Source organism: Anomaloglossus baeobatrachus, chromosome 5 (assembly GCF_048569485.1).
Source record: "Anomaloglossus baeobatrachus isolate aAnoBae1 chromosome 5, aAnoBae1.hap1, whole genome shotgun sequence".
Classification (NCBI taxonomy): domain Eukaryota; kingdom Metazoa; phylum Chordata; class Amphibia; order Anura; family Aromobatidae; genus Anomaloglossus; species Anomaloglossus baeobatrachus.
The window spans coordinates 520,648,350-520,675,025 of NC_134357.1; the positions used below are offsets into that span (position 1 = coordinate 520,648,350).

General features: G+C 44.6%; 1 protein-coding gene across 1 annotated transcript in view; it reads left to right on the forward strand.

The window, feature by feature from the left end:
• Window positions 1–26,676, forward strand: part of LOC142312877 (uncharacterized) — a 237,509-nt gene that overhangs the window by 127,682 nt on the left and 83,151 nt on the right. The window contains exons 24-26 of the mRNA XM_075351861.1: window positions 13,734–14,481; window positions 24,633–24,784; window positions 25,037–25,665. Of these exons, the coding sequence (XP_075207976.1) occupies window positions 13,734–14,481; window positions 24,633–24,784; window positions 25,037–25,665 (1,529 nt within the window). The remainder of the gene's footprint in view (window positions 1–13,733; window positions 14,482–24,632; window positions 24,785–25,036; window positions 25,666–26,676) is intronic.

The window sequence follows — 26,676 nt, forward strand, 5'->3', positions numbered from 1 at the left end:
ACCCAACATGTAGTCAAAAACTTCTGTTTGGGCAAACTGCAGGACTTGGAAGGGAAGGTGCACTTTTCAAATTTTGGATTATTAGATTTGCAGAGCCTATGTGTTTTTAGAACAACTGAAAACCCACATAAATGGATTTTTTGTACATTTTATCTTGGAGTGAAGGGCAAAATGTGGAGGAAAATACCGCCAACTATATGGCAGACTTGTGCTTGTTCCAGAGATGAAGGAACACCAGGAGGGCTAGAAGGACACGTTAATTTTTCAGAGACTGGTCGTACAACGTCTGTTTAGCACCATCAATCCCTATATGAGGGACAATTGTGCCAGCCGACGTGGTACACCATAACAGGCTCCTACCTGCCAAGGTCGGAACCGCTATATGCACAAAACAACCAGTCCCCTACAGGGTTATAAAAGTATTGTCCAGTGCAGGAGGTTCGGCAAGAACCATGCAGTAAAGCCCATGGTGTAAAATTACAGAACAGCTTCAGATCCTCCAATAAAATTATCATGCCCGTATCACCAAGACATAGTTGTAATAGCAGTCAGACTAAGATGATTGGTGCTAAAACTTTGAGTGATCAAATCTTGGAATTATTTGTCAGATGATCAGATGTTTCAAGAACATTTGCGGGGTCCACATTCTGGAGTACGCAGACGTGGTCATATGACGAGAATTTGTCTGCATAACACTTCGGTATGTGAGTGATCAAGTCCTGGAATTATTTGTGAAATGGGGTAAAATGTGTTTTACTGATGAAAATAGTAAATTTTATTTGACAAGTAACACAGGGGCTCACTACACAGAAAATATAAATGTGAAAGAAAAACCCTACCACACAATTTGGAAATAGTGTATGATGTCTAATAATTGTGGGATGTGTGGTAGATCTCGAAGCAGGGGGTAACACAAAGTCCTGGCTGGGAAGGGCACATGGGACAGTAATATCTTGAGTCGCTTCTCCTACCCTGCTTGCGACATACCCGGCACCTTTTTTTAGGACAGTTTTGGGTGGGAGTAGGAGGCACGAGATGCATAAAATGCCGTTCCGTTAGTCTCCGGGCATTCTCTGACTCAAAGGCTGCCTCTGGTGCCGCTGAGTCAAACATGAGGGACTCAATAATTTTTTCCTGGTATTGCAGAAATGTGAGGGCCCCTTGTGATTTTTTATACAGTACAAAACTGTTGTAGGTAGCAATCTGTATCAGGTAGATTGCTACCTTTTTGTACCAGGCCCTCGTTTTCCGCTTTACCAGGTATGGTTGGAGCACCTGGTCAGACAGGTCCACGCCACCCATAAACCTGTTGTATTGGGTCACACAGAAGGGTTCCTGTTTGTCCCTGGTGGCTCCCCTCTCTCTGACCGACACAGTGGTGTCCTCATGCAGGGTGGTGAGCATGTAGACGTCCTTGCGGTCATTCCACTTTACGGCAAGCAGTTTGTCACTTGCCAGTGCGAATGACGCCCCCTTCTCTACACGTCTGGACACTAACTGTGCCGGCAAACCAACACGGTTTTTCCTTATTGTCCCACAGGCCCCTGTATTTGCAGCATGGAGGGATTGGTATAGGGGGATACTGGTGTAGTAATTGTCGGTGTACACGTGGTAACCTTTACCAAGAAATGGGGACATTAGCTCCCAGACAATTTTTCCTGGGACGCCAATTGTCTGGGGACAGTTGGGTGGGCTTATTTGGCGGTCCCTACCCTCATAAATGATAAAGTTACACGTGTACCCGCTGGTGCTTTCGCACACTTTATATAATTTTATGCCATACTTGGCTCTTTTGGAGGGAATAAACTGACGGAATGAGAGACGGCCCTTGTAACTCATTAGGGACTCGTCAACCGAAATGTTCTCCTCTGGGCTGTAGGAAGTTAGGAAGGACTCTTTCAGGAGGGATATTAGGGGTTTCAATTTATTAAGGCGGTCATAATTGGGGTCAGTTCTTGGGGGGACTTGGGAATTATCACTAAAATGGAGGAATCTCAATAGGGTCTCATATCGGGTTCTGGGCATTATGGCTGCAAATACAGGGGTGGCGTGGACAGATTTGGTTGCCCAGTAGGAGCGGATACTGGGTTTTTTCACTATTCCCATGTTGAGGGTAATGCCTAAAAATTTTTTGATTTCCGGGATACTTGTGGGGATCTAGGACCGGGAATGGACAGATGTTGGCTTTTGGGCAATATATTGGCGGGCGTACAAGTTGGTGTGGTGGGTGATAAGCTCAAGTACTTGTTGGTTAACAAAAATTTGGAAAAAATGCAGTGGGGCAAAATTGGTAACATTTATTTTTATGCCAGGGTCTCCTATGAAAGGGGGAATTTGTGGGGTAAAGGACGGGTCGGGGTACCAGAGAGCATGGGGGACTGCAGAACTAGGTCCTGCCCCTGACGCTTCAGCAGTGGCGACTGGCGGGGTGTGGGACCCTGTGGAGGAAGCCGAATCGTCACCGCTATCCGAAAAATCTCTTTCTGAGGCCGATTCGGTCTCTGACCCAGAACTGCCGGAGGCAAGCAGCAAGTACGCTTGCTCTGCCGTAAACATCCTGCGGGCCATGGTTTTTGTTTTTATCCCTGGCTAACAAAAAACAAACCTAAACCTAACACTAGTATTTTTTTTTTTTTTTTTTATATAAACCCTAAATTTTTTTATAAAGATTATAAAAAAAAATATTTAGGGGAATGACGCAGCGAGGGATGACGGAATGATGGAGGGGGGGATGATCACAGGGGGTGATCAGAAAAATTGGGAATTGATTATGATGATCTTTGTGAATTTATAACTTTTTCTCTCTATATGGCAGCACGTAGTCTCTCTCTCTTCTCTCCCAGATCAACTACAAGGGAGAGAGGAGAAAGGCAGACCTAAATGCTGCCATATTTATCAAATATTGGCATTTTGACTACTGTGATAGGATCTATCACAGTATTCAAATCTAAACAGCCAATCAGAATTTTTTTTTTTGTTGCCGGGTGCAGGAGGCAGATTATGCCAAGCACACTGCGCATGCGCCCGCCATTTTCCCGGAGAAGAGAAGAAGGGGGGCCGCGGGGGACCGGGGGACCGGTGATTTTTTTTATTGAGATACAGGGGAGGGGATTGGGGGAACGGGGGATCCCAGATCGGGTGGGAGAGAGACTGGGAACGGTGGTGAGAACTCCGGTTCTCCAGATCCCTCTCTCTGGTCCCCCGGAGGGGGCTCCGGGGGACCAGAGAGCTCCGGTGTACCGGAGGAGAGGTCAGGGGGAGGACATTTCCCTCCGATCTGAAATGTTTGATCATTTCAGATCGGAGGGAAATGATTGCAGAGCCGGCGGCAGCAGTTTTCAGCGCGCGTCGGCACCATCTTGCACGCTCCGGAGGGAGGCTCTGAAGAACCGGAGGGGGCTCCAGGGACCAAAGAGCTCCGGTGTACCGGAGGAGAGGTCAGGGGGGGGACATTTCCCTCCGATCTGAAATGTTTGATCATTTCAGATCGGAGGGAAATGAATGCAGAGCCGGCGGCAGCGGTTTTCAGCGCGCGTCGGCGCCATCTTGCACGCTCCGGAGGGGGGCTCTGAAGAACCGGAGGGGGCTCCAGGGACCAAAGAGCTCCGGTGTACCGGAGGAGAGGTCAGGGGGGGGACATTTCCCTCCGATCTGAAATGTTTGATCATTTCAGATCGGAGGGAAATGAATGCAGAGCCGGCGGCGGCGGGAGTTTTCAGCGCGCGTCGGCGCCATCTTGGATTTTCCGGAGGGGGAGGGGTTGGATGGATTTCTCCGGTACCGGGGGCCTTGGGGGCACTAAGGGCTCACATTTATTTCTCATCTGACATGTTTGATCACGTCAGATGAGAAATAAATCAATTTTACCAGCCATTTATTTTTTTTTAATGTTGTCGCCGGTATACGGTGTATACCGGCAATCGCATTAACGGGGTCCAGAAAAAACACCCCGATTCATAATCTGGGGGGTCTCAGCTACCCCCGGTAGCTGAAAAAACCCCCGAGATTTTCGGTCGCTGGGGGGCGCTACAGGGTTTTTTCGGGCCGCCGCTTTAAAGCAATTGGGAAGCACAAGGGCCCAGACAAAACGGCCAACGAAGAAGCAACATGAAGCACCAATCCAGGGCCCAGGCTGTATGGCTGAAGTGGGACTAAAAAGCAGCTCAGGCACACAAACCTCACACACCCACATACAATATTTACCTTGTATAACAAAAAAATTGCTCTGCTCAAGTTCACTTTTGAAAATTTCGTTTGTCTAAGAGGCACCTCTTATCCCATCATCACCATAAAAATTAAGATCACAGGAAATATGAAAAATGGTTGTTACCTGATGGCAACAAATATGTTCTGCAAGCATTACCCTCTGTAAAATAAGAGCCATCTATATAAAGATGCTGAAGGCCAAATGGACCCACAGAGAATGACATGTAGAAATGTAGAGAAGATCAGAAGCAAGGAGGATATGATCCAATATCTACTGAATAAATCTTACAGATAACAGCCAATTAAGAAACAAAAGCCCTAATCACCTCCCACAGTGAGCGGCCTAGTAAAGATCTCCATACACATTAAGCTGGTGTCACACATAGCGACAACGACGTCGCTGCTACGTCACCATTTTCTGTGACGTTGCAGCGACGTCCCGTCGCTGTCGCTGTGTGTGACATCCAGCAACGACCTGGCCCCTGCTGTGAGGTCGCCGGTCGTTGCTGAATGTCCAGCTTCATTTTTTGGTCGTCACTCTCCCGCTGTGACACACACATCGCTGTGTGTGACAGCGAGAGAGCGACGAAATGAAGCGAGCAGGCAGCAGGAGCCGGCATCTGGCAGCTGCGGTAAGCTGTAACCAGCGTAAACATCGGGTAACCAAGGGAAGGCCTTTCCCTGGTTACCCGATATTTACCTTCGTTACCAGCCTCCGCTCTTGCTGCCAGTGCCGGCTCCTGCTCTGTGCACATGTAGCTGCAGTACGCATCGGGTAATTAACCCGATGTGTACTGTAGCAAGGAGAGCAAGGAGCCAGCGCTAAGCCGTGCGCGCGGCTCCCTGCTCTCTGCACTGTGACATGTTGCTGCAGCACACATCGGGTTAATTAACCCGATGTGTACTGTACCTAGGAGAGCAAGGAGCCAGCGCTAAGCGCGGCTCCCTGCTCTCTGCACTGTGACATGTAGCTGCAGCACACATCGGGTTAATTAACCCGATGTGTACTGTAGCAAGGAGCCAGCGCTAAGCAGTGCGCGCGGCTCCCTGCTCTCTGCACTGTGACATGTAGCTGCAGCACACATCGGGTTAATTAACCCGATGTGTACTGTACCTAGGAGAGCAGGGAGCCAGCGCTAAGCGCGGCTCCTTGCTCTCTGCACATGTAGCACAGCGACGTTATGATCGCTGCTTCTGCTGTGTTTGACAGCTAAGCAGCGATCATAACAGCGACTTACAAGGTCGCTGTTACGTCACCGAAAATGGTGACGTAACAGCGACGTCGTTGTCGCTGTCGCTTAGTGTGAACCCAGCTTTAGACTATTGTCCGAGTTCAGCCGACAAATGTTGAACGGGATAAGGATGTCTAATTTTAGACTGCACATACTTTTTTTTCTGCAAGAGATAAGCCTCCATGTCTCTCTCAAGAGTGTTGGTCCAACTAAGCACTCCTGAGTATGGAAGAGTTGGATGGAAAAAACTGTCAGTCATATAGTCAACTTTCTAAAGTGCTCAGCAGGGCTTAAGAATCTGCTAAATCATTTTTTTCAGATGTTTTGCAAGTGAAACAATTGTGCAGACGGCACCCCTTCACTTCCACTACAAAATACTTTTAGACAATGCAGCAATAAAGCACAACAGAAGTGCTCTGCGTCCCATCTACCAGCGTAAGGTGTTCTTATCCTCTGCTGGAGTGCAGTCATGGGCTTATAACTCCTCACTGCAAGGTGCATGTGCATATCAAAAATCTTATTAACTCCAGCTCCGGGGATATGTAGTTGTAAACTTCAGCCACTATGAGGAATCTGATGTTGTTCAATGCCAGAAAAAGAAAAATGAATTATCACGTTTAGCAGATGTGGCTTAATTTTTGGTGGGAAAGCACTGACTGCTGGGAATTTGCCTGGTAGGTTATGAAATAAGAATGGCTTATATTATCATTTTATCCTTGGCCCAATAACCCTTTAACAACCCAAGATAGGCTATGTACATCATGGGTTGTGTCTACCTTCCTTTGATGCAGGCTCGGCGTGCACATGACAGCTGATCTGATCAGTGCATATGTGCCTCTAACAACTGCAGGTGTTGTCTAAATTTTTGTTTATTTTTTTGAGTAGGACTTGCTGAGTTTCCAGGTCCTGGTTCTTTTTTAAAACTTCTAAGAGAATCTTCTCTCTTCCCCATTGTTTGAACACCCTCTGATTCTTCCTTGTCCAAAAATCCGACCCTAGGGATGATTTTGAATTACTGCAACAATCGATTTTTCTAGGTGTTGTGGGCTTTTTTTACCAGGTGGGGATTTTAAAAACTTTACAATTTTAAAGAGTTTAGTTTTTGCTCATATTACGTTCTTGGGGGAGTGAGCACCCCCAACTTCCTTCTAAAACTTAGTTTTTACCCTGCCCACTTCCGTACTGTTGGTACAGTCTTCCATAGTTAGTAGATGAAGGCAGCAGAGTAGTTAGTTCAAGAGGCAGTAACATGTTCTCCAATATAACAAGCACACAATACCTCAGAGAAGTTTATTATGTTCTCACCAAACTTCATTCCAAATGCTTTATTTAGTCTTCGTAATGGAGGTAGATGGGGAAATCTCCTGTCTTATGTTTACTTTACTGGGGAACAGTTCACCCTCCATGCTGGTACAAAGTTCTTTACCCCTATATCTGGTATGTATTTCATGGAGGGTACCAATAAACCAGCCCTACTTAAACTTCGCCATACGCAAACTTCAGGTCACAAGTTGCATCATTTTAATGCAATCACACCCAGAGGAACGCTTGCGCCATGTGACCCACTAGTTTTGACATGCAGCTGCTCCAGTCGTAGGTCCTATACCCAGCTCTCAGACTTCATATCTCTGCAACCACTACTTTTCTTCCCAGAGTTGATTCTGGTCTCCAAAAAGTACAGGCGGATTCCCAAGAAGGTATTCAGAGAAAGTTATACCTAAAAAGTAGCTAAAATCAAAAGATAACACAGAGTAGTAACATAGGGATGGGGCGTAAGCAGGAGAAGGAGAGATGAGCCACAGTATTACATTCTACATTCAAACCACTGGCCAATTATCACCATTTTTTAATCTTAAATAGTCCTACAGGCTGTTTGTTATCATCAGTTTCCATCAGTTTACCCATGACCAAGTATGTTGAGGTCACTTAGACATTAATAAGGTTGCTTCTGTGTTAATTAGCTTGAAAAATGTTGGCTACAGTCCTAGGAGGTGTGTGTGTGTGTGTGTGTGTGTGTGTGTGTGTGTGTGTGTGTGTGTGTGTGTGTGTGCGTGCGTGCGTGCGTGCGTGCGTGCGTGCGTGCGTGCGTGCGTGCGTGCAAGCAATTGGTAGACTCAAGGTCCTAATTCTCCCGTGAAACAATTACCACAAACATGGACACAAAACAATTCGGGTATTTTTGTCTAGGAGTTTTCCAGGCTTATCAAACCTTCTCCAAAGAATCATATAGTCAACTATTACTTTGTTTAAAGAACTTCACTATTATTTATTTTACATGAACTATCAAGTATCCTAGTAATATATCTGACTGTTTTACCACAAATTGTTAATTAGAATCTGGCAGGAGTGGGGTGTCATACTGTAGCCCGTCCTCTCTGTCAGAAGCATACATGGATATTACCTTACAGATGGGGCATAGAGTATAATATCTTGAGAAGCCCAAGGTAAAAAATCCAAAAAAATGCTCAGTGCTCTCCTTTCCACCATGCATTAGGCCAGAAACTAATTTAATCTATGTGACCGCGCTTCATGACGTGGCAGTCACGTGCTGGGTCCGCGATCATGTGACCTTTGTCACATATCGCGCGTTTTCGTGATTAAAGCACTTTTGACCGGAAATAAAAGTACCAGTTAGTCCACTAGCACACGTGGACTTTACAGGAAGCACGGCCCCTGGTTGAATGTGATGAACGCTTCATATACAGGGATTAATAAGCCCCATGCTCCTATGATAAGGTAATCTTTTACACCCTCTTTTTATGAGGATTATTCTGGGGATATGTGTTTTACTCTATCTTTGGTACCACTTGGATTGGTTTAAAAGCTCACTTATTCTCTTATACTGCAGCCTCCAAAAATTCCCCTGTTGAATCAATTGAGAGGAAATACGTCAAAGGGAAGGGAAGGAGAGCACTGAGCATTTGTTTGGATTTTTTACCTTGGGCTTCTCAAGTTATTGTACTCTATGCCCCATCTGTAAGGTAATATCCATGTATGCTTCTGACAGAGAGGACGGGCTACAGTATGACACCCCACTCCTGCCAGATCCTAATTAACAATTTGTGGTAAAACAGTCAGATATATTACTAGGATATTTGATACTTTATGTAAAATAACTAATAGTGAAGTTCTTTAAACAAAGTAATATCTGACTATATGATTCTTTGGAGAAGGTTTGATAAGCCTGGAAAACTTGACAAAAATACCCGAATTGTGGTAATTGTTTCATGGGTGAATTAGGACCTTGAGTCTATTTTAATGTATTTAATTAAAAGTTATTTTTTATTACCAATTGCTTGCACACAACCTAATCTGGTAATACCTACTTTATTTTATACAGTCCTAGGAGACTTCTCATACGTGTATTTTTAGGGCAATTGAAGGCTTTAGAATACTTTTGATTTGGCTAGATGGTTTACGTTGGCAAATTTTGTGGATTTGAATTTTCAGAAGATTAGCATAAAAGCTTGATCTATTAAGATATAAAATTATTCAGCCTGTACAGGAAATTAGAAAATTAGATTTATCTACAGGGAATTCTCAGATCACTCAGGGATTATTTACTGACTGGCATTTTACAGTTTTTGAACAAAACATGGTCAAACACTGAGCTGTCACGTATGACGGTGTGCATTATTAACTAAAGAAACAAGGGGGACATTAAGCACAATAGGGTTTGATCTGATAAACAGTGATAGATAGGTGAGGAATATGATAAGTGCTCACCTTTTTGGGGTTGTGTAACCCACAAATGAATAATCAAGAGAATAACAGCTGCTGCAGCAGCACCATCGCATCTGGGATATCTGCCATGTAGAATAAATGTTGGGGGGATTAGAGTGGTAATCTGCCCAGCTGATACTGTGTACTTGTAATGCCTGCCTGGATCCACAGACTCAGATGGGCTATAATGGGGCGGCTAGAGGGAAGCCACTCACCAAGCCGGACCCCCAGAACCCTGAAACCCTTTAACCCCCCAATACAGGGATTTGGAATTACACAGGGCCCTGGTGATCACTACCTGTGGAAGGCTGCAGTCTGATGAGAGTAGTAGTCAGGCAGGGTCAAATCAGGAATTGCGGAACAGGGACAGAATCGGCAGGCAATAACGTAGTCAGCAAACGTAGCAGAGGTCAAATCTGAATCGGGCAGCGAGGTACAAAAACAGTAGGCAGGAGGGTAGTCAGAAAACACGAAGAAGTCAGCACACAGGAATCATCAAACAGAATAGGACGTAACAGGAGCCAGGAAAATCAGAACTATCTCTGGCAGTGGTCATGTGACAGGAGGGGGAATAAGAAGGGTGTGGTGTCTTCCCATTGGCTGTAGCTGAACGCTGGCAACTTCAGCTGGAAGACACATGCCACCCACAGTCAGCCATCGGTACTGCAGATCCCAAGATAACCCAGCCCAGTGGATGATCGGAGCCTGCGCCCGCCGGTGCCGCTGGCATTGACTCCTCTCCCATCACCAGCACCATCCACGGCAGGAACACGGCGTCGCCTGGCGATCGAAGCAGAAGTCGCTGGAGCAGACTCCGGCGGTGACGTAACAGTACTTAATAAAAATCCAGAAGACGATGTGGGGGTGAGACAATTCAGTTTAATCTCATTGTGTTTCAAATTTGGACCAACTTCTTTATCAGGAGAACTACAATAATAATTTTATTATTGATATATTATTGTAGTTCCCCTCATGGAGATGATTGAAACACGTCAAAAGACGTTGAGATTAAACTGCATTGTCTTCCCTCCACTTTGTCTTCTGGAGCGCACAAAATCAGTAACGCTGATTACCACTGCAATCTCCAAACAAGTGTGCATTATGAGCCATTATAATATTTGCTTTAATCAATTCCAAAATATAAAGAAAACATGTACAGCAGATCTGTAAAATACTTCTACAAAAAACCCGAAGATTCCTAAATAAAGGTTCAAAGAGTCAAAGTATCAACAAATCTTAGATAAAGGGGCCCTATATTAACCAAGAAAGATCTCTCAGGAGACTCTGTTAACAAAAAAACAGACTCCCAGTTGAGTGTTAAACCCTTTAAAGACAAACTCTTGGAAAAAAAATAATTTAAGCCTTGAACTCCCCCTTCACATTCCAAAAAGTATTTTATATATGTCTGCAATACGGCGGGGTCAGGTTCAATGGGAAAAAATGTACTTCCTCGCTTCTTCGTTGCCGCTTCTGTCCTCACTTACTTGATGTGGATGACACATCCTATGTCAGTCATGGCGAACCTTTTACAGGCCGAGTGCCCAAACTGTAGCCCTAAATCCATTTTTTTTCCCGAAGTGCCAACCAATCCTATTATGTAAATAGTTGATTTTAACCTTACCTTTGCAGTCTTCTCCTCAGCAAGGGGCATCACGCTCATGCCTGTTTACCACACATTGAAGCTGAGCCCCTGCCCTTTCCAGACACAGCAGTTGGATTGATCTTTCTGGAAAAAATTGCAGCAGATTAGACAGAGATTTTAGCATGGAACGTAATCAGATGTCACCCTGTAATCCACATCTACATTTCAAAGTCTGAACATCTTGAAATCCCATAAAGACGTACGAGTTGCTACCCTCCCCCTTCATTGTGTAGTTATGTCCCCCTTCCTGGCCACTTCCTGGTAAACATGTCCCCCATCCTGATATATATTTCCTACATTCTGGTATATTTGTCCACATCATTGCCCCATTCCTGGTAAATGTACCCCATTCCTGGTAAATGTACCCCATCATTGTAAATGTATCCCATCCTGGCATGTTCCCCCATGCTGTCAAATGACCCCATCCTGGTAAATGTACCTCATCCAGGCATGTTCCCTTATACTGGTAAATGTCCCCTTTCCTGGTAAATGTACCCCATCCTGATAAATGTCACCCTTCCTGCTAAATGTTCCTCATCCTGGCATGTTCATGTTCCCCCTCCTATCCTGGCATGTTTTCCCCCATCCTTTCATGTTTCCCCCCATTCTGGTAAATGTATCCCCCATACTGGTAAATGTACCCCTTCCTGGCGTGTTCCCCTTCCTGCTAAATGTACCCCATCCTTGCATGTTTCCCCCATCCTTGCATGTTTCCCCCATCCTTGCATGTTTCCCCCATCCTTGCAGTGATGTTTCCCCCATCCTTGCAGTCATGTTTCCCCCCATCCTTGCAGTCATGTTTCCCCCATCCTTGCAGTCTTGTTTCCCCCCATCCTTGCAGTCTTGTTTCCCCCCCATCCTTGCAGTCTTGTTTCCCCCCCATCCTTGCAGTCTTGTTTCCCCCATCCTTGCAGTCTTGTTTCCCCCATCCTTGCAGTCTTGTTTCCCCCCATCCCTGCAGTCATGTTTCCCCCATCCTTCCAGCCATGTTTCCCCCATCTTTGCACGTTTCTCTCCATCTTTGCACGTTTCCCCATCCTTGCAGCCATGTTTGCCCCGTGCTCTCCATGTTTGCCCCGTGCTCTCCATGTTTGCCCCGTGCTCTCCATGTTTGCCCCGTGCTCTCCATGTTTGCCCCGTGCTCTCCATGTTTGCCCCGTGCTCTCCATGTTTGCTCCGTGCTCTCCATGTTTGCTCCGTGCTCTCCATGTTTGCTCCGTGCTCTCCATGTTTGCTCCGTGCTCTCCATGTTTGCCCCGTGCTCTGTTTGCCCCGTGCTCTGTCTGTATGCCCCGTGCTCTGTCTGTATGCCCCGTGCTCTGTCTGTATGCCCCGTGCTCTGTCTGTATGCCCCGTGCTCTGTCTGTATGCCCCGTGCTCTGTCTGTATGCCCCGTGCTCTGTCTGTATGCCCCGTGCTCTGTCTGTATGCCCCGTGCTCTGTCTGTATGCCCCGTGCTCTGTCAGTATGCCCCGTGCTCTGTCAGTATGCCCCGTGCTCTGTCAGTATGCCCCGTGTTTTGTCTGCATGCCCCGTGCTCTGTTTGTATGCCCCGTGCTCTGTTTATATGCCCCGTGCTCCCATGTTTCCCCCGTGCGCTCCATGCCCCGTGCTCTCCATGCCCCGTGCTCTCCATGCACCGTGCTCTGTTTATATACCCCGTGCTCTCCATGCCCCGTGCTCTCCATATATACCCCGTGCTCTCCATGCCCTGTGCTCTCCATATATACCCCATGCTCTTCATGTCCCGTGCTCTCCATGCCCGTGCTGTTTATATACCCCGTGCTCTCCATATATACCCCGTGCTCTCCATATATACCCCGTGCTCTCCATGCCCCGTGCTCTCCATATATACCCCGTGCTCTCCATATATACCCCGTGCTCTCCATGCCCATGCTCTCCATATATACCCCGTGCTCTCCATATATACCCCGTGCTCTCCATGTCCCGTGCTCTCCATATATACCCCGTGCTCTCCATGCCCCGTGCTCTCCATATATACCCTGTGCTCTCCATGCCAGTGCTCTCCATGCCCCGTGCTCTCCATATATGCCCCGTGCTCTCCATGCCCCGTGCTCTCCATGCCCGTGCTCTCCATATATACCCCGTGCTCTCCATGCCCCGTGCTCTCCATATATACCCCGTGCTCTCCATGCCCCGTGCTCTCCATATATACCCCGTGCTCTCCATGCCCCGTGCTCTCCATATATGCCCCGTGCTCTCCATATATGCCCCGTGCTCTCCATATATGCCCCGTGCTCTCCATATATGCCCCGTGCTCTCCATATATGCCCCGTGCTCTCCATGCCCCGTGCTCTGTTTATATACCCCGTGCTCTCCATGCCCCGTGCTCTCCATGCCCCGTGCTGGCACTGTCCCCACACCTTGGCACAGCTGCACACAGCAAAATAAAAAAAAAAAAAACTCACCTTCTAGCAGCAGCTCCACCGCGCGGCCACAAGACACCGGCGCTGCCTACTGAGTGACGCTCCTCTGTCTCCTAGGCAACAAGCCTGCGGCCTAGGAGAGGAGGAGTGTCAGAGGGAGGAAAGATGTCTCCTCTGTTAAACTCCACGTTGAGCTGTCGGCGCGATCATATCGGCAGTTCAACGTGGCTCAGTGTGGCAACAGCGCGCGTGCCAACACAAAGGGCTCTGCGTGCCCAGTGTGGCACGCGTGCCATAGGTTCGCCATCACTGTCCTATGTCATCTACAGAATGCCGTGAGTCTAGCACAGGCGCACTTTGCAGTGCATCAATAGGCCAGAGCAAAGCTATGTACTGCGCACTGACTTAACTTCCAGGTTAATAGGTGCAAGAGCATCATAGGACTTTGTTCTGCCCTTACAAGGACAAATATAGACATAATAGAATAAATATAATTTCAATTCTGTTATTGAAAAATACTAACATTTATTTTATTTTTCACAGATGACTGTAGCGGGAACTCAGGAAAATATCCGTTATTTTCAAATTTTAAAGAAGATGATTATGATATCACAACAGATACATATGAAGAGCCTGCCATAATCTCAGATATAGCTCCAGTCCCACACAGCAAAAGTCTATCGTCTGATGATTTTCATCAGCTCCTATCATCATCACATTCTATTAAACAAAACAAAAATATCAGAAAAGATGGTGAACATCAAAGAGTTCACAAAAGAAAGAAGCTACATACATGTTCAGAATGTGGGAAATGTTTTACAAAAAAATCAACAATTGTAACACATGAGAGAAGTCACACAGGGGAGAAACCATTTTCATGTTCAGAATGTGGGAAACGCTTTACAGAGAAATCTAATCTTGTTAAACATCACAGAATTCACACAGGGGAGAAGCCATATCCTTGTTTAGTATGTGGGAAATGTTTTTCTGAGAAATCTAATCTTGTTAAACATCACAGAATTCACACAGGGGAGAAGCCATTTTCATGTTCAGAATGTGGAAAATGTTTTATAGATAAATCAAAACTTGTTAAACATCAAATAAGTCACATAGGGGAAAAGCTATTTTCTTGTTCAGAATGTGGGAAATGTTGTTATCTGAAAGCTGATGTTGCTAAGAGAATTCATCTAATGGAGAAGCCATTTTCATGTTCAGAATGTGGGAAATGTTCTACAGATGAATCAGCTCTTGTTAACTCCTTTACAACCGATGACGTATGTATACGTAATTGGTCGCCTCCCTCCCTTTAATGCAGGCTTGCGCGGTAAGCCCTCATTCTTCCTCGCACATGTCTGGTGATCTGTGCCTGTTATCCCCTTAGACCGTGCTGTCAAACTCTCCCGATGGTATTGTGCTGTTCCCCGCTGCTACCGATGTGACGTGATCACGGGGCGTTAGTGGGTTGTAATGACAACATGGGGTCAGCTGATGACCCCTGTCGCTGTCATGACGCAATGTGAATGCCGGGAAAGCGCCGGCATTCACAGCAGATTGGTATTTCTGCTGATCAGAGCGATGCTGAAGCATCGCTCTAATCAGTAAAAGGGATCAGACAGTGCAGTCATAAAGTCCCCTAAGGGAAATAGTAAAATCAATAAGAAATGTTAAAAAAAGTTCTTAAAAATATGGAACAAAAACCTAAAAGATTAAATCATCCCCTTTTGTTCAATTGAAAAAAATTTTTAAAAAACAACACATATTTGGTATCTCCGTTTCTCCATTTTGGTTTCCGTGTCTCCATTTAGAAATGGCTGCTCTATCACAATCTAAAATAAATTAATCTGATCGGCAAAGGGCGTAGCAAGAAAAACATCAAAATGCCAGAATCGCTTTTTTTGGTCGCTGCAATATTGCACTAAATGCAATAACAGGCAAACAAAACAAAACCTTTACCAAAAAATGGTGTAATTAAAAACGTCAGCTCAAGAAAAATTAGCAGTCACTGAGCCCCAGATCCTAAAAATAGAAAATGCTACGGGTCTCAAAAAATGGTGGAAAATTGAAAAAGTTGGATTTGTTTAGCTTAGAAAAAAGACGTCTTAGAGGAGATCTCATTTATATGTATAAATACATGTGTGGTCAATATAAAGGACTGGCACATGACTTATTCCTTCCAAAGACAATACTAAGGACCAGGGGGCACTCACTGCGAATGGAAGAAAGGGAATTTTTTGCAGCTAAATAGGAAAGAGTTCTTTACAGTTAGAGCAGTCAGATTGTGGAATGCCCTACCACAAGAGATAGTAATGGCAGACACTATAACAACTTTAAAAAAAATTCTGGACGATTTCCTCAGTACACACAACATTGTCAGTTATAAATGATTTAATGACAAAATATATAATTGGTGGAGGAAGGTTGAAGTAGATGGACCTAGGTCTTTTTCAACCTATGTAATTATGTGACAAAACCGTAATTCTTTTTTACAAAATTATGATTTTTTTTCACCATTTAGAGAAAAGTAAAACTATGCATGTTTGGTATCCTATGAACTCATATTGATCTGGGGAATCATAAGGCCAGGTCACCATATAGTGAACATAGTAAATAAAAAACACAATAAACAGTTGTGGAATTGCCCTTTGTTTTGCAATTTGACTGCACTTGGATTTTTTTTCCAATTTTCAGTAAAATATGGAACAGAGTGAATGGTGTCATTCAAAAATACAACTTGTCCCGCAAAAAACAAGCCCTCAAATGGCTATATCAATGGAAAAATACAAAAAAGTTATGCCACTCGGAAGAAGGTAAGAAAATAGAAAAAAAAACCCGGAAAATTACACGGTAGTGAAGGGGTTAAACAGCAAAGATATCACACGGGGAGGAGTTAATGTCATGTGTAGAATGTGGGAAATGTTTTACAGAGAAATTCAAACTTGTTCAACATCAGAGAATTTAATGTAAAAGAAAAAGAGAAAGAAAATGTGCAAAAAGTGGGATCACCAAGTATAGCGAACAATATCATTTATTACATAGAAAAAAAACACCAAAACATGGACATGCATAAAAACAATTAAAAAAGCAGAAGCTTATAAGAGTACATATATTTGGTGTCAATGGTATGAAACACCAAACACACCCCACATCCTCAGCAAGCCAAACACAACCCCAGAAATAGACAGCAAACAATGCAGTATATTAAAAGGCAAAACCCAGAGGTTGTTAAATATATTGGCTAAAGTATCCAAGATAGATTAATATAATACAATGCAGGAATGCCCAACATGGAGATGTAACAAATATATGGCTAGCACCGCATGGATATAAATAAGAAAGTGAACTAAAGCCAAAATATCACCTGCCTTGAAAGAGATGTATTAAGCCAAGTATATGGGAGAACAAATGCCCATGAACGGATAAAAACAGGGGTTAGAGGCAAGCATAATGCATATGAGGGTGTAGGGTGAAAACCCCACGCGTATCGCTACAGCACGGTGTAGCTTCCTCAGGGGAGAAGTGAGGAGTACCATGGTTGGTGTGTCTTATATACAAGACATTAATTGGTAAATTGCTTACCAGCATGGAAACGGAGGGTGAAGAGAAGTCGCCACGCAACCGGAGGACGCAGACAGACGCCACCATGTTTGCCACGTGACCTGATCATGTGGGCTCATGACGCAAGTGAATCTGCCACTGTGCATGCGCTGCCTTCATGACGCTGCGTGCAGACGCATGCCTCCAGTTCAGAGGGTACGCGCTAAGAGCGCATGCGCGCCGCTACAAGCAATGGGAACACACGAGACTGTCACATGAGTTCCTGACGTGTGTATAACGTCCACCAAGCGCGCATGCGCTCATGCAGTAATACTATGTAAGGTGTCACAATAACATGTTATAACATATTATAAAGAACATGTGCATGCGCAAAAGCGGCAAGCCTAACCGCAAATAGCATCATGGTGACGGGCGTCAGAAACAGGGAATCTTAAGGGGCGCACACACATAAAGGGTAGTATCTAGCATATCAGAGGATCTTATAGGATTGCTGGAGTGTAATAACGTATATGCAATCTACATGTGCAAAAAAGCAGCACACGTTATTCAATATGGCACCATTTACACAGTGTGGGATAGAGACATATATGAATAAAATCATATTCTGTGTTTATGCGGAAAACCAATTAATTCACATAAGACCACATAAGTCATACATGCATTTGCATACAGGTTATCTTCCAGATATCAAACACCAACCCTCTCAAGACAGATACTCAGAGACATGGGTTCAAAGTGCCTTAAAACATATGCATGAATCTTCATGCAAAATGGCCTAGCCCTAAATCCTAGTTTGAAAAAGCACATGATATATGAGGTTACATGGCAAAAAAAGATGGCAACAGAGATACATAACATATAACATCCTTGTCCTATAAAGAACAAGGTATATAATGTCCATAATTTGTGAAGAGATCTTTATCGGACCCGGTTCTTCAGAACTACCGGCGAACTTGGTAAGGTCTTGGTCAAGAAAAATGGGGGAGGAGAAAGGGTGGGTGGGGAGAAAAGGGGTAACCCAACCCATACAAAAAAGTCCACAGATCAAGGGAACCCGATGGGTCTCGAATTTGGAGAGAACAGAGGAAGCTGTATGGAAAACAAATTCTTCTTGTTGAGCCAAATCCAGACATCAGATATAGTTCTTCCCAAAATATAGGGGACTTGTCATGTCCCGGACAGAAGAGATCTCACTCCAAAAAAAGGGGGGATCCGGAATGTGAAACATCTAGTCGATCCTGCAAACAAGAAGGGGGAACGAGTGAAACGGTGGAGAAAACACCCAAAACTTGGTAAACAAGGAGAGCACAAACCCCAAACGGTATTAAAAAATGAGGACAGTTCAACTTGGTTTGATACAACATGGAAAACATCCTCAGAAAGAAGAAAAGGTCTGCCGCTCAGAAAAAAGCACCCAAACCCTCACTTCTTATAAAAACTGGTGAACAAAAGTTCCTCATTAAGTCCATTAGGGGAGAGGCTCTGTAATTGGTAGATCCACCTTGCTTCCCTTCTCAGCAGTTCATCAGACATCCTACCCCCCCCCGAATATTAACAGGGACCGATTCCAGCACCAAAATCTGGACCTTACGACATGAGCTATTGTGAACCTCAAGGAAATGTTTAGCCACAGATGTAATGGCCTTACCTTGAGCTTGATCTTTTTTTTTTTTCGCTCTTCCAATGTCTGAGAAATGGTGCTGGATCCGACGCCGAAGCTCCTGTGTGGTCTGTCCGACATAAAGTTTTGGACAGTCACAAATCAGAAGTTATACAACATTTTTGGTTCGGCAGTTGGAATAGACCTTGGTTGTAATGGTCCCTGGAAAAACAGAAATTTGGACACAGCTGTCAGCAACCAAATAAGGACAGATGGTACAGTCCCCGCATGGGAAAGAACCAACCAATTTCTGTCCCCGACCCAAGGGAACTGTAGGTCTCTTAAAGTGACTAGAGGAGAGAAGGTCTTTCAAGTTTTTTGCTCGTTTGCCAATCAATTTTGGATGAGTATTGATGAATGGGACCAACCTGGGTTCACTGAGGAGAATATTCCAGTTCTTCAAGACCTGCCGTACCTTGTCCCATTGGTTGTTGTAAGTTGTCACGAGGTTGATGGTGCCCATCTCCGTTCTTTGTCGACCCCGGAATGTATCAGGCCGTGGGATATTGGCTGAATACTGAAAGGCTCTTGAAACTACCTTCCTTGGATACCCTTTCTTGAGGAAACGTGTAGTCAGATCCTGTGCTTCACTCCTAAATGTGGTCACACTAGTACAATTACGGCGTACCCGCAGGAACTGGCCCTTGGGTATTCCATCCCGCACATGTTTAGGATGAAAAGAAGTGTAGTGTAGCACACTATTTGTTGCGGTCTGTTTCCGAAACAGAGAAGTGGTAATTCGGTCATTTTCGGACGTGATCTTCAAATCAAGAAAATCGATCGATGTAGTTGAGATGTTCGAGGAGAGTCTGATGTGCTACGGATTCTCATTCAGCTGGGCAATAAAATCTTCGCACGACGCCTGGTCACCTACCCAAAAAAACAAAACATCGTCGATGTATCTAAACCAGTGGGACACATGCCTCTGGAACGACGCGGCGAGTGCCACGTGTGTCTCCTCCCTCCAACCTAAAAAAAGGTTGGCGTATGAGGGGGCACAGCGGGCACCCATCGCGGTCCCAGACGCCTGCTTATAGAAAACATGATCAAATACGAAAAAGCTGTTATGTAAAACAAGTGACAATAACTCCAAAAGAAAAGAATCGTGTTTTCTGTCACCTGTTGAGCGACGATCCAAGAAGTAGGTGACCGCTTGAATTCCCAAGTTATGTTCGATGCACGTGTACAAAGATTCGATGTCCATCGTGACCAATAAGGTATCGGCCCGCAATTCAACTTGTTCCAGTTGGGTAATCAAATGTGACGAGTCCCTAATATAGGAATCAAGGGTAAACACAAGGCTGCAGATAGAAATCCAAGTACACACACGGACGTTCAAATAAGCCCCCTATGCCCGATATTATGGGCCTCCCAGGTGGGTCCACCAATGATTTGTGGACCTTCGGGAGCATATAAATCGTAGGGGTTGTGGGATACCGTGTGGTAAGGAAATCCCTTTCCCGCTTGGAAATAATGCCCAAATCAAAGGCTTGTCCGAGGAGTCTATCCAGTTTCACCTTATAGGAGTCAGTAGGATCCGAGAGGAGAATTGTATAGAAAACCCGGTTACCAAGTTATCTAAGGGCCTCCTTTGTGTATAATTCCACAGGCCACAACACCACATTTCCACCCTTGTCCGCCTCACGGATGATAAATGAGGTGTTCTTTCCAAGGTTAGAAAGAGCTCTTTGTTCCACAGCAGTGAGATTATTTCTCTGAAAAGGTACAATCTTGAGACCCTGTATGTCGCGACACATAGTCTCAAAGAAAATTTATACCGCCGGGAACAAAGAGAAAGAGGGTGTGGCCTGGGAGGGAAGTCTTGATGTAAATGGCAGCTTCTTACCTCCAAATCCATCATTCTTCTACAGAAGTTCCAGCAGGTCTCGGAAAGCTTCCCTGTCCTCCACAGGTAAAGTATCTATAACCCCAGGTTGGTGATACATAAGTTTGAAAACCAATTGTCTGCAGAATAGATACACATCCTTCGTGAGTTCAAATTTGTCGAGTATCTTGGTGGGTGAAAAGGAGAGACCTTTAGATAAAAGACTCACTTCATCTTTCGACAGATGATAATTAGTTAAATTAATATTCTGTAAATTACCTTGCGAGTCATTATCCAGGTCACCAGGACAAATGCCATCCTCCATCACCACTTCTTCTTGTTCCTCGTTGTTCGGTTGGATGTTGTGGGCCACTGCTTGCGTCATGTCTGATACGGCGCACCCCCTGATGTGTTTGGTGGATTTACGCCTCCCTCGTCTGGTGGACCTTCTCTGTCGCTCGTGTCCGAGGACAAAAAAATCACTCGAAGACAAGTCTCTGGTCGTAATATTTTATGTACTGTGGCCCGTTGTAACAGCCCTCCGAAATCTCTGATTGCCATGGTGCGTCCATCAAAAGGCCACACCATTTTCAAAGTCCTTCTTATCCCTAAAGAACTTTTGCTTTTTACCTCTGACAATGTCTTTTTCATATCTATCAATGGATTCTTTAAGTTGTAGTTGGAAAGGAAGAACCTGTGCATTTAAATCAAAGGTTTTCAATTTGGACTTACAAATTCTAATTTTATCCGTGATCTAATTCAGCAGTGTCCTATCATGCTCGAGCAACATGTTCAAGATAATGTCTGAACACTTCAAAAGACCTGCTTCCCATGTGCTCTTAAATCCTGCATCAGGTTCCCAGGCAGGGAAGATCTGCACCCTCAGACCTCTGGGTACAATCCCCATTTTTAAATACTCTTCCAAAGTTTTGATGTTCCACCATGTTTTAGTAACCGCTTTATGCAAATTGGTGAGCTCTGTGGACAACTGTTGGAAAGAGTCCTGCACCAAAACCTCTGAAGTAGAACCAAACAAGTCACCAGACTGGTTGCTCCATGCGGCCTCTCTAGCCTCCAAGTCCATGCTGCAAAACGTATAGCTAAATCACAAAGCCACAACAATGTGCCACGCTCCCAGAATTGAAGGGAAAGCCTTCACAACTAGAACAAGTTTGAACAAATGTGGGAGGGCACCAAATACAAATATCACGTATGAATGCAAAAAGGGATCACATACCACTAGCACATTTTATGAACATTTAATGCAAAAGAAAAAGTGGGATCACCAAGTATAGCGAACAATATCATTTTTTTCTACATAGAAAAAAAAAACAACCAAAACATGGACATGCATAAAAACAATTAAAAAAGCAGAAGCTTATAAGAGTACATATATTTGGTATCAATGGTATGTAACACCAAACACACCCCACATCCTCAGCAAGCCAAACACAACTCCAGAAATAGACAGCAAACAATGCAGTATATTAAAAGGCAAAACCCAGAGGTTGTTAAATATATTGGCTAAAGTATCCAAGATAGATTAATATAATACAATGCAGGAATGCCCAACATGGAGATGTAACAAATATATGGCTAGCACCGCATGGATATAAATAAGAAAGTGAACTAAAGCCAAAATATCACCTGCCTTGAAAGAGATGTATTAAGCCAAGTATATGGGAGAACAAATGCCCATGAACGGATGAAAACGGGTTAGAGGCAAGCATAATGCATATGAGGGTGTAGGGTGAAAACCCCGCGCGTATCGCTACAGCACGGTGTAGCTTCCTAAGGGGAGAAGTGAGGAGTACCATGGTTGGTGTGTCTTATATACAAGACAATAATTAGTAAATTGCTTACCAGCATGGAAACGGAGGGTGAAGAGAAGTCGCCACGCAACTGGAGGACGCCGACGGACGCCACCATGTTTGCCACGTGATCTGATCATATGGGCTCATGACGCAAGTGAATCCGCCACTGCGCATGCGCTGCCTTCATGACGCTGCGTGCAGACGCAAGCCTCCAGTTCAGAGGGTACACACTAAGAGCACATGCGCACCGCTACAAGCAATGAGAACACACGAGACTAAGTCACATGAGTTCCTGACGTGTGTATATCGTCCAACAAGTGCGCATGCGCTCATGCAGTAATACTATGTAAGGTGTCACAATAACATGTTACAGTTAGGTCCAGAAATATTTGGACAGTGACACAATTTTCGCGAGTTGGGCTCTGCATGCCACCACATTGGATTTGAAATGAAACCTCTACAACAGAATTCAAGTGCAGATTGTAACGTTTAATTTGAAGGTTTGAACAAAAATATCTGATAGAAATTGTAGGAATTGTACACATTTCTTTACAAACACTCCACATTTTAGGAGGTCAAAAGTAATTGGACAAATAAACCAAACCCAAAAAAATTTTTTATTTTCAATATTTTGTTGCGAATCCTTTGGAGGCAATCACTGCCTTAAGTCTGGAACCCATGGACATCACCAAACGCTGGGTTTCCTCCTTCTTAATGCTTTTCCAGGCCTTTACAGCTGCAGCCTTCAGGTCTTGCTTGTTTGTGGGTCTTTCCGTCTTAAGTCTGGATTTGAGCAAGTGAAATGCATGCTCAATTGGGTTAAGATCTGGTGATTGACTTGGCCATTGCAGAATGTTCCACTTTTTTGCACTCATGAACTCCTGGGTAGCTTTGGCTGTATGCTTGGGGTCATTGTCCATCTGTACTATGAAGCGCCGTCCGATCAACTTTGCGGCATTTGGCTGAATCTGGGCTGAAAGTATATCCCGGTACACTTCAGAATTCATCCGGCTACTCTTGTCTGCTGTTATGTCATCAATAAACACAAGTGACCCAGTGCCATTGAAAGCCATGCATGCCCATGCCATCACGTTCCCTCCACCATGTTTTACAGAGGATGTGGTGTGCCTTGGATCATGTGCCGTTCCCTTTCTTCTCCAAACTTTTTTCTTCCCATCATTCTGGTACAGGTTGATCTTGGTCTCATCTGTCCATAGAATACTTTTCCATAACTGAGCTGGCTTCATGAGGTGTTTTTCAGCAAATTTAACTCTGGCCTTTCTATTTTTGGAATTGATGAATGGTTTGCATCTAGATGTGAACCCTTTGTATTTACTTTCATGGAGTCTTCTCTTTACTGTTGACTTAGAGACAGATACACCTACTTCACTGAGAGTGTTCTGGACTTCAGTTGATGTTGTGAACGGGTTCTTCTTCACCAAAGAAAGTATGCGGCGATCATCCACCACTGTTGTCATCCGTGGACGCCCAGGCCTTTTTGAGTTCCCAAGCTCACCAGTCAATTCCTTTTTTCTCAGAATGTACCCGACTATTGATTTTGCTACTCCAAGCATGTCTGCTATCTCTCTGATGGATTTTTTCTTTTTTTTCAGCCTCAGGATGTTCTGCTTCACCTCAATTGAGAGTTCCTTAGACCGCATGTTGTCTGGTCACAGCAACAGCTTCCAAATGCAAAACCACACACCTGTAATCAACCCCAGACCTTTTAACTACTTCATTGATTACAGGTTAACGAGGGAGACGCCTTCAGAGTTAATTGCAGCCCTTAGAGTCCCTTGTCCAGTTACTTTTGGTCCCTTGAAAAAGAGGAGGCTATGCATTACAGAGCTATGATTCCTAAACCCTTTCTCCGATTTGGATGTGAAAACTCTCATATTGCAGCTGGGAGTGTGCACTTTCAGCCCATATTATATATATAATTGTATTTCTGAACATGTTTTTGTAAACAGCTAAAATAACAAAACTTGTATCACTGTCCAAATATTTCTGGACCTAACTGTATAACATATTATAAAGAACATGCGCATGCGCAAAAGCAGCAAGCCTAACCGCAAATAGCATCATGGTGATGGGCTTCAGAAACAGGGAATCTTAAGGGGCGCACACATATAAAGGGTAGTATCTAGCATATCAGAGGATCTTATAGGATTGCTGGAGTGTAATAACGTATATGCAACACCTCATTTATCATCCGTGAGGCGGACAAGAGTGTAAATGTGGTGTTGTGGCCTGTGGAATTATACACAAAGGAGGCCCTTAGACAACTTGGTAACCGGGTTTTCTATACAATTTTCCCCTCGGATCCTACTGACTCCTATAAGGTGACTGGATAAACTCCTCGGCCGAGCCTTTGATTTGGGCATTATTTCCAAGCGGGAAAGGGATTTCCTTACCACACGGTATCCCACAACCCCTACGTTTTATATGCTCCCGAAGGTCCACAAATCATTGGTGGACCCACCTGGGAGGCCCATAATATCGGGCATAGGGGGCTTATTTGAACGACCGTGTGTGTACTTGGATTTCTATCTGCAGCCTTATGTGTTTACCCTTGATTCCTATATTAGGGACTCGTCACATTTGATTACCCAACTGGAACAAGTCGAATTGCGAGCAGATACCTTATTGGTCATGATGGACATCAAATCTTTGTACACGTGCATCGAACATAACTTGGGAATTCAAGCGGTCACCTACTTCTTGGATCGTCGCTCAACAGGTGACAGAAAACACGATTCTTTTCTTTTGGAGTTATTGTCACTTGTTTTACATAACAGCTTTTTCGTATTTGATCGTGTTTTCTATAAGCAGGCGTCTGGGACCGCAATGGGTGCCCGCTGTGCCCCCTCATATGCCAACCTTTTTTTTTTAGGTTGGTGGGAGGAGACACACGTGGCACTCGCCGCGTCATTCCAGAGGCATGTGTCCCACTGGTTTAGATACATCGACGATGTTTTGTTTTTTTGGGTAGGTGACCGGGCGTCGTGCGAAGGTTTTATTGCCCAGCTGAATGAGAATCCGTGGCACATCAGACTCTCCTCGAACATCTCAACTACATCGATCGATTTTCTTGATTTGAAGATCACGTCCGAAAATGACCGAATTACCACTTCTCTGTTTCGGAAACAGACCGCAACAAATAGTGTGCTGCACTACACTTCTTTTCATCCTAAACATGTGCGGGATGGAATACCCAAGGGCCAGTTCCTGCGGGTACGCCGTAATTGTACTAGTGTGACCACATTTAGGAGTGAAGCACAGGATCTGACTACACGTTTCCTCAAGAGAGGGTATCCAAGGAAGGTAGTTTCAAGAGCCTTTCAGTATTCAGCCAATATCCTATGGCCTGATACATTCCGGGGTCGACAAAGAACGGAGATGGGCACCATCAACCTTGTGACAACTTACAACAACCAATGGTACAAGGTACGGCAGGTCTTGGTGAAGAACTGGAATATTCTCCTCAGTGATCCCAGGTTGGTCCCATTCATCAATACTTGTCCAAAATTGATTGCCAAATGTGCAAAAAACTTGAAAGGCCTTCTCTCCTCTAGTCACTTTAAGAGACCTACAGTTCCCTTGGGTCGGGGACAGAAATTGGTTGGTTCTTTCCCATGCGGGGACTGTACCATCTGTCCTTATTTGGTTGCTGACAGCTGTGTCCAAATTTCAGTTTTTCCAGGGACCATTACAAACAAGGTCTATTCCAACTGCCGAACCAAAAATGTTGTATAACTTCTGATTTGTGACTGTCCAAAACTTTATGTTGGACAGACCACACAGGAGCTTCGGCGTCGGATCCAGCACCATTTCTCAGACATTGGACGAGCAAAAAAAAAAAAAAGATCAAGCTCAAGGTAAGGCCATTACATCTGTGGCTAAACATTTCCTTGAGGTTCACAATAGCGCATGTCGTAAGGTCCAGATTTTGGTGCTGTAATCAGTCCCTGTTAATATTCGGGGGGGGTAGGATGTCTGATGAACTGCTGAGAAGGGAAGCAAGGTGGATCTACCAATTCCAGAGCCTCTCCCCTAATGGACTTAATGAGGAACTTTTGTTCACCGGTTTTTATAAGAAGTGAGGGTTCTGGGTGCTTTTTTCTGAGCGGCAGACCTTTTCTTCTTTCTGAGGATGTTTTCCATGTTGTATCAATACAAGTTGAACTGTCCTCATTTTTTAATACCGTTTGGGGTTTGTGCTCTCCTTGTTTACCAAGTTTTGGGTGTCTTCTCCACCGTTTCACTCGTTCCCCCTTCTTGTTTGCAGGATCGACTATATGTTTCACATTCCGGATCCCCCCTTTTTTTTTGGAGTGAGATCTCTTCTGTCCGGGACATGACAAGTCCCCTATATTTTGGGAAGAACTATATCTGATGTCTGGATTTGGCTCAACAAGAAGAATTTGTTTTCCATACAGCTTCTTCTGTTCTCTCCAAATTCAAGACCCATCGGGTTCCCTTGATCTGTGGACTTTTTTGTATGGGGTGCGTTACCCCTTTTCTTCCCCCCCCTTTATCCTCCCCCATTTTTCTTGACCAAGACCTTACCAAGTTCGCCGGTAGTTCTGAAGAACCGGGTCCGATAAAGATCTCTTCACAAATTATGGACAT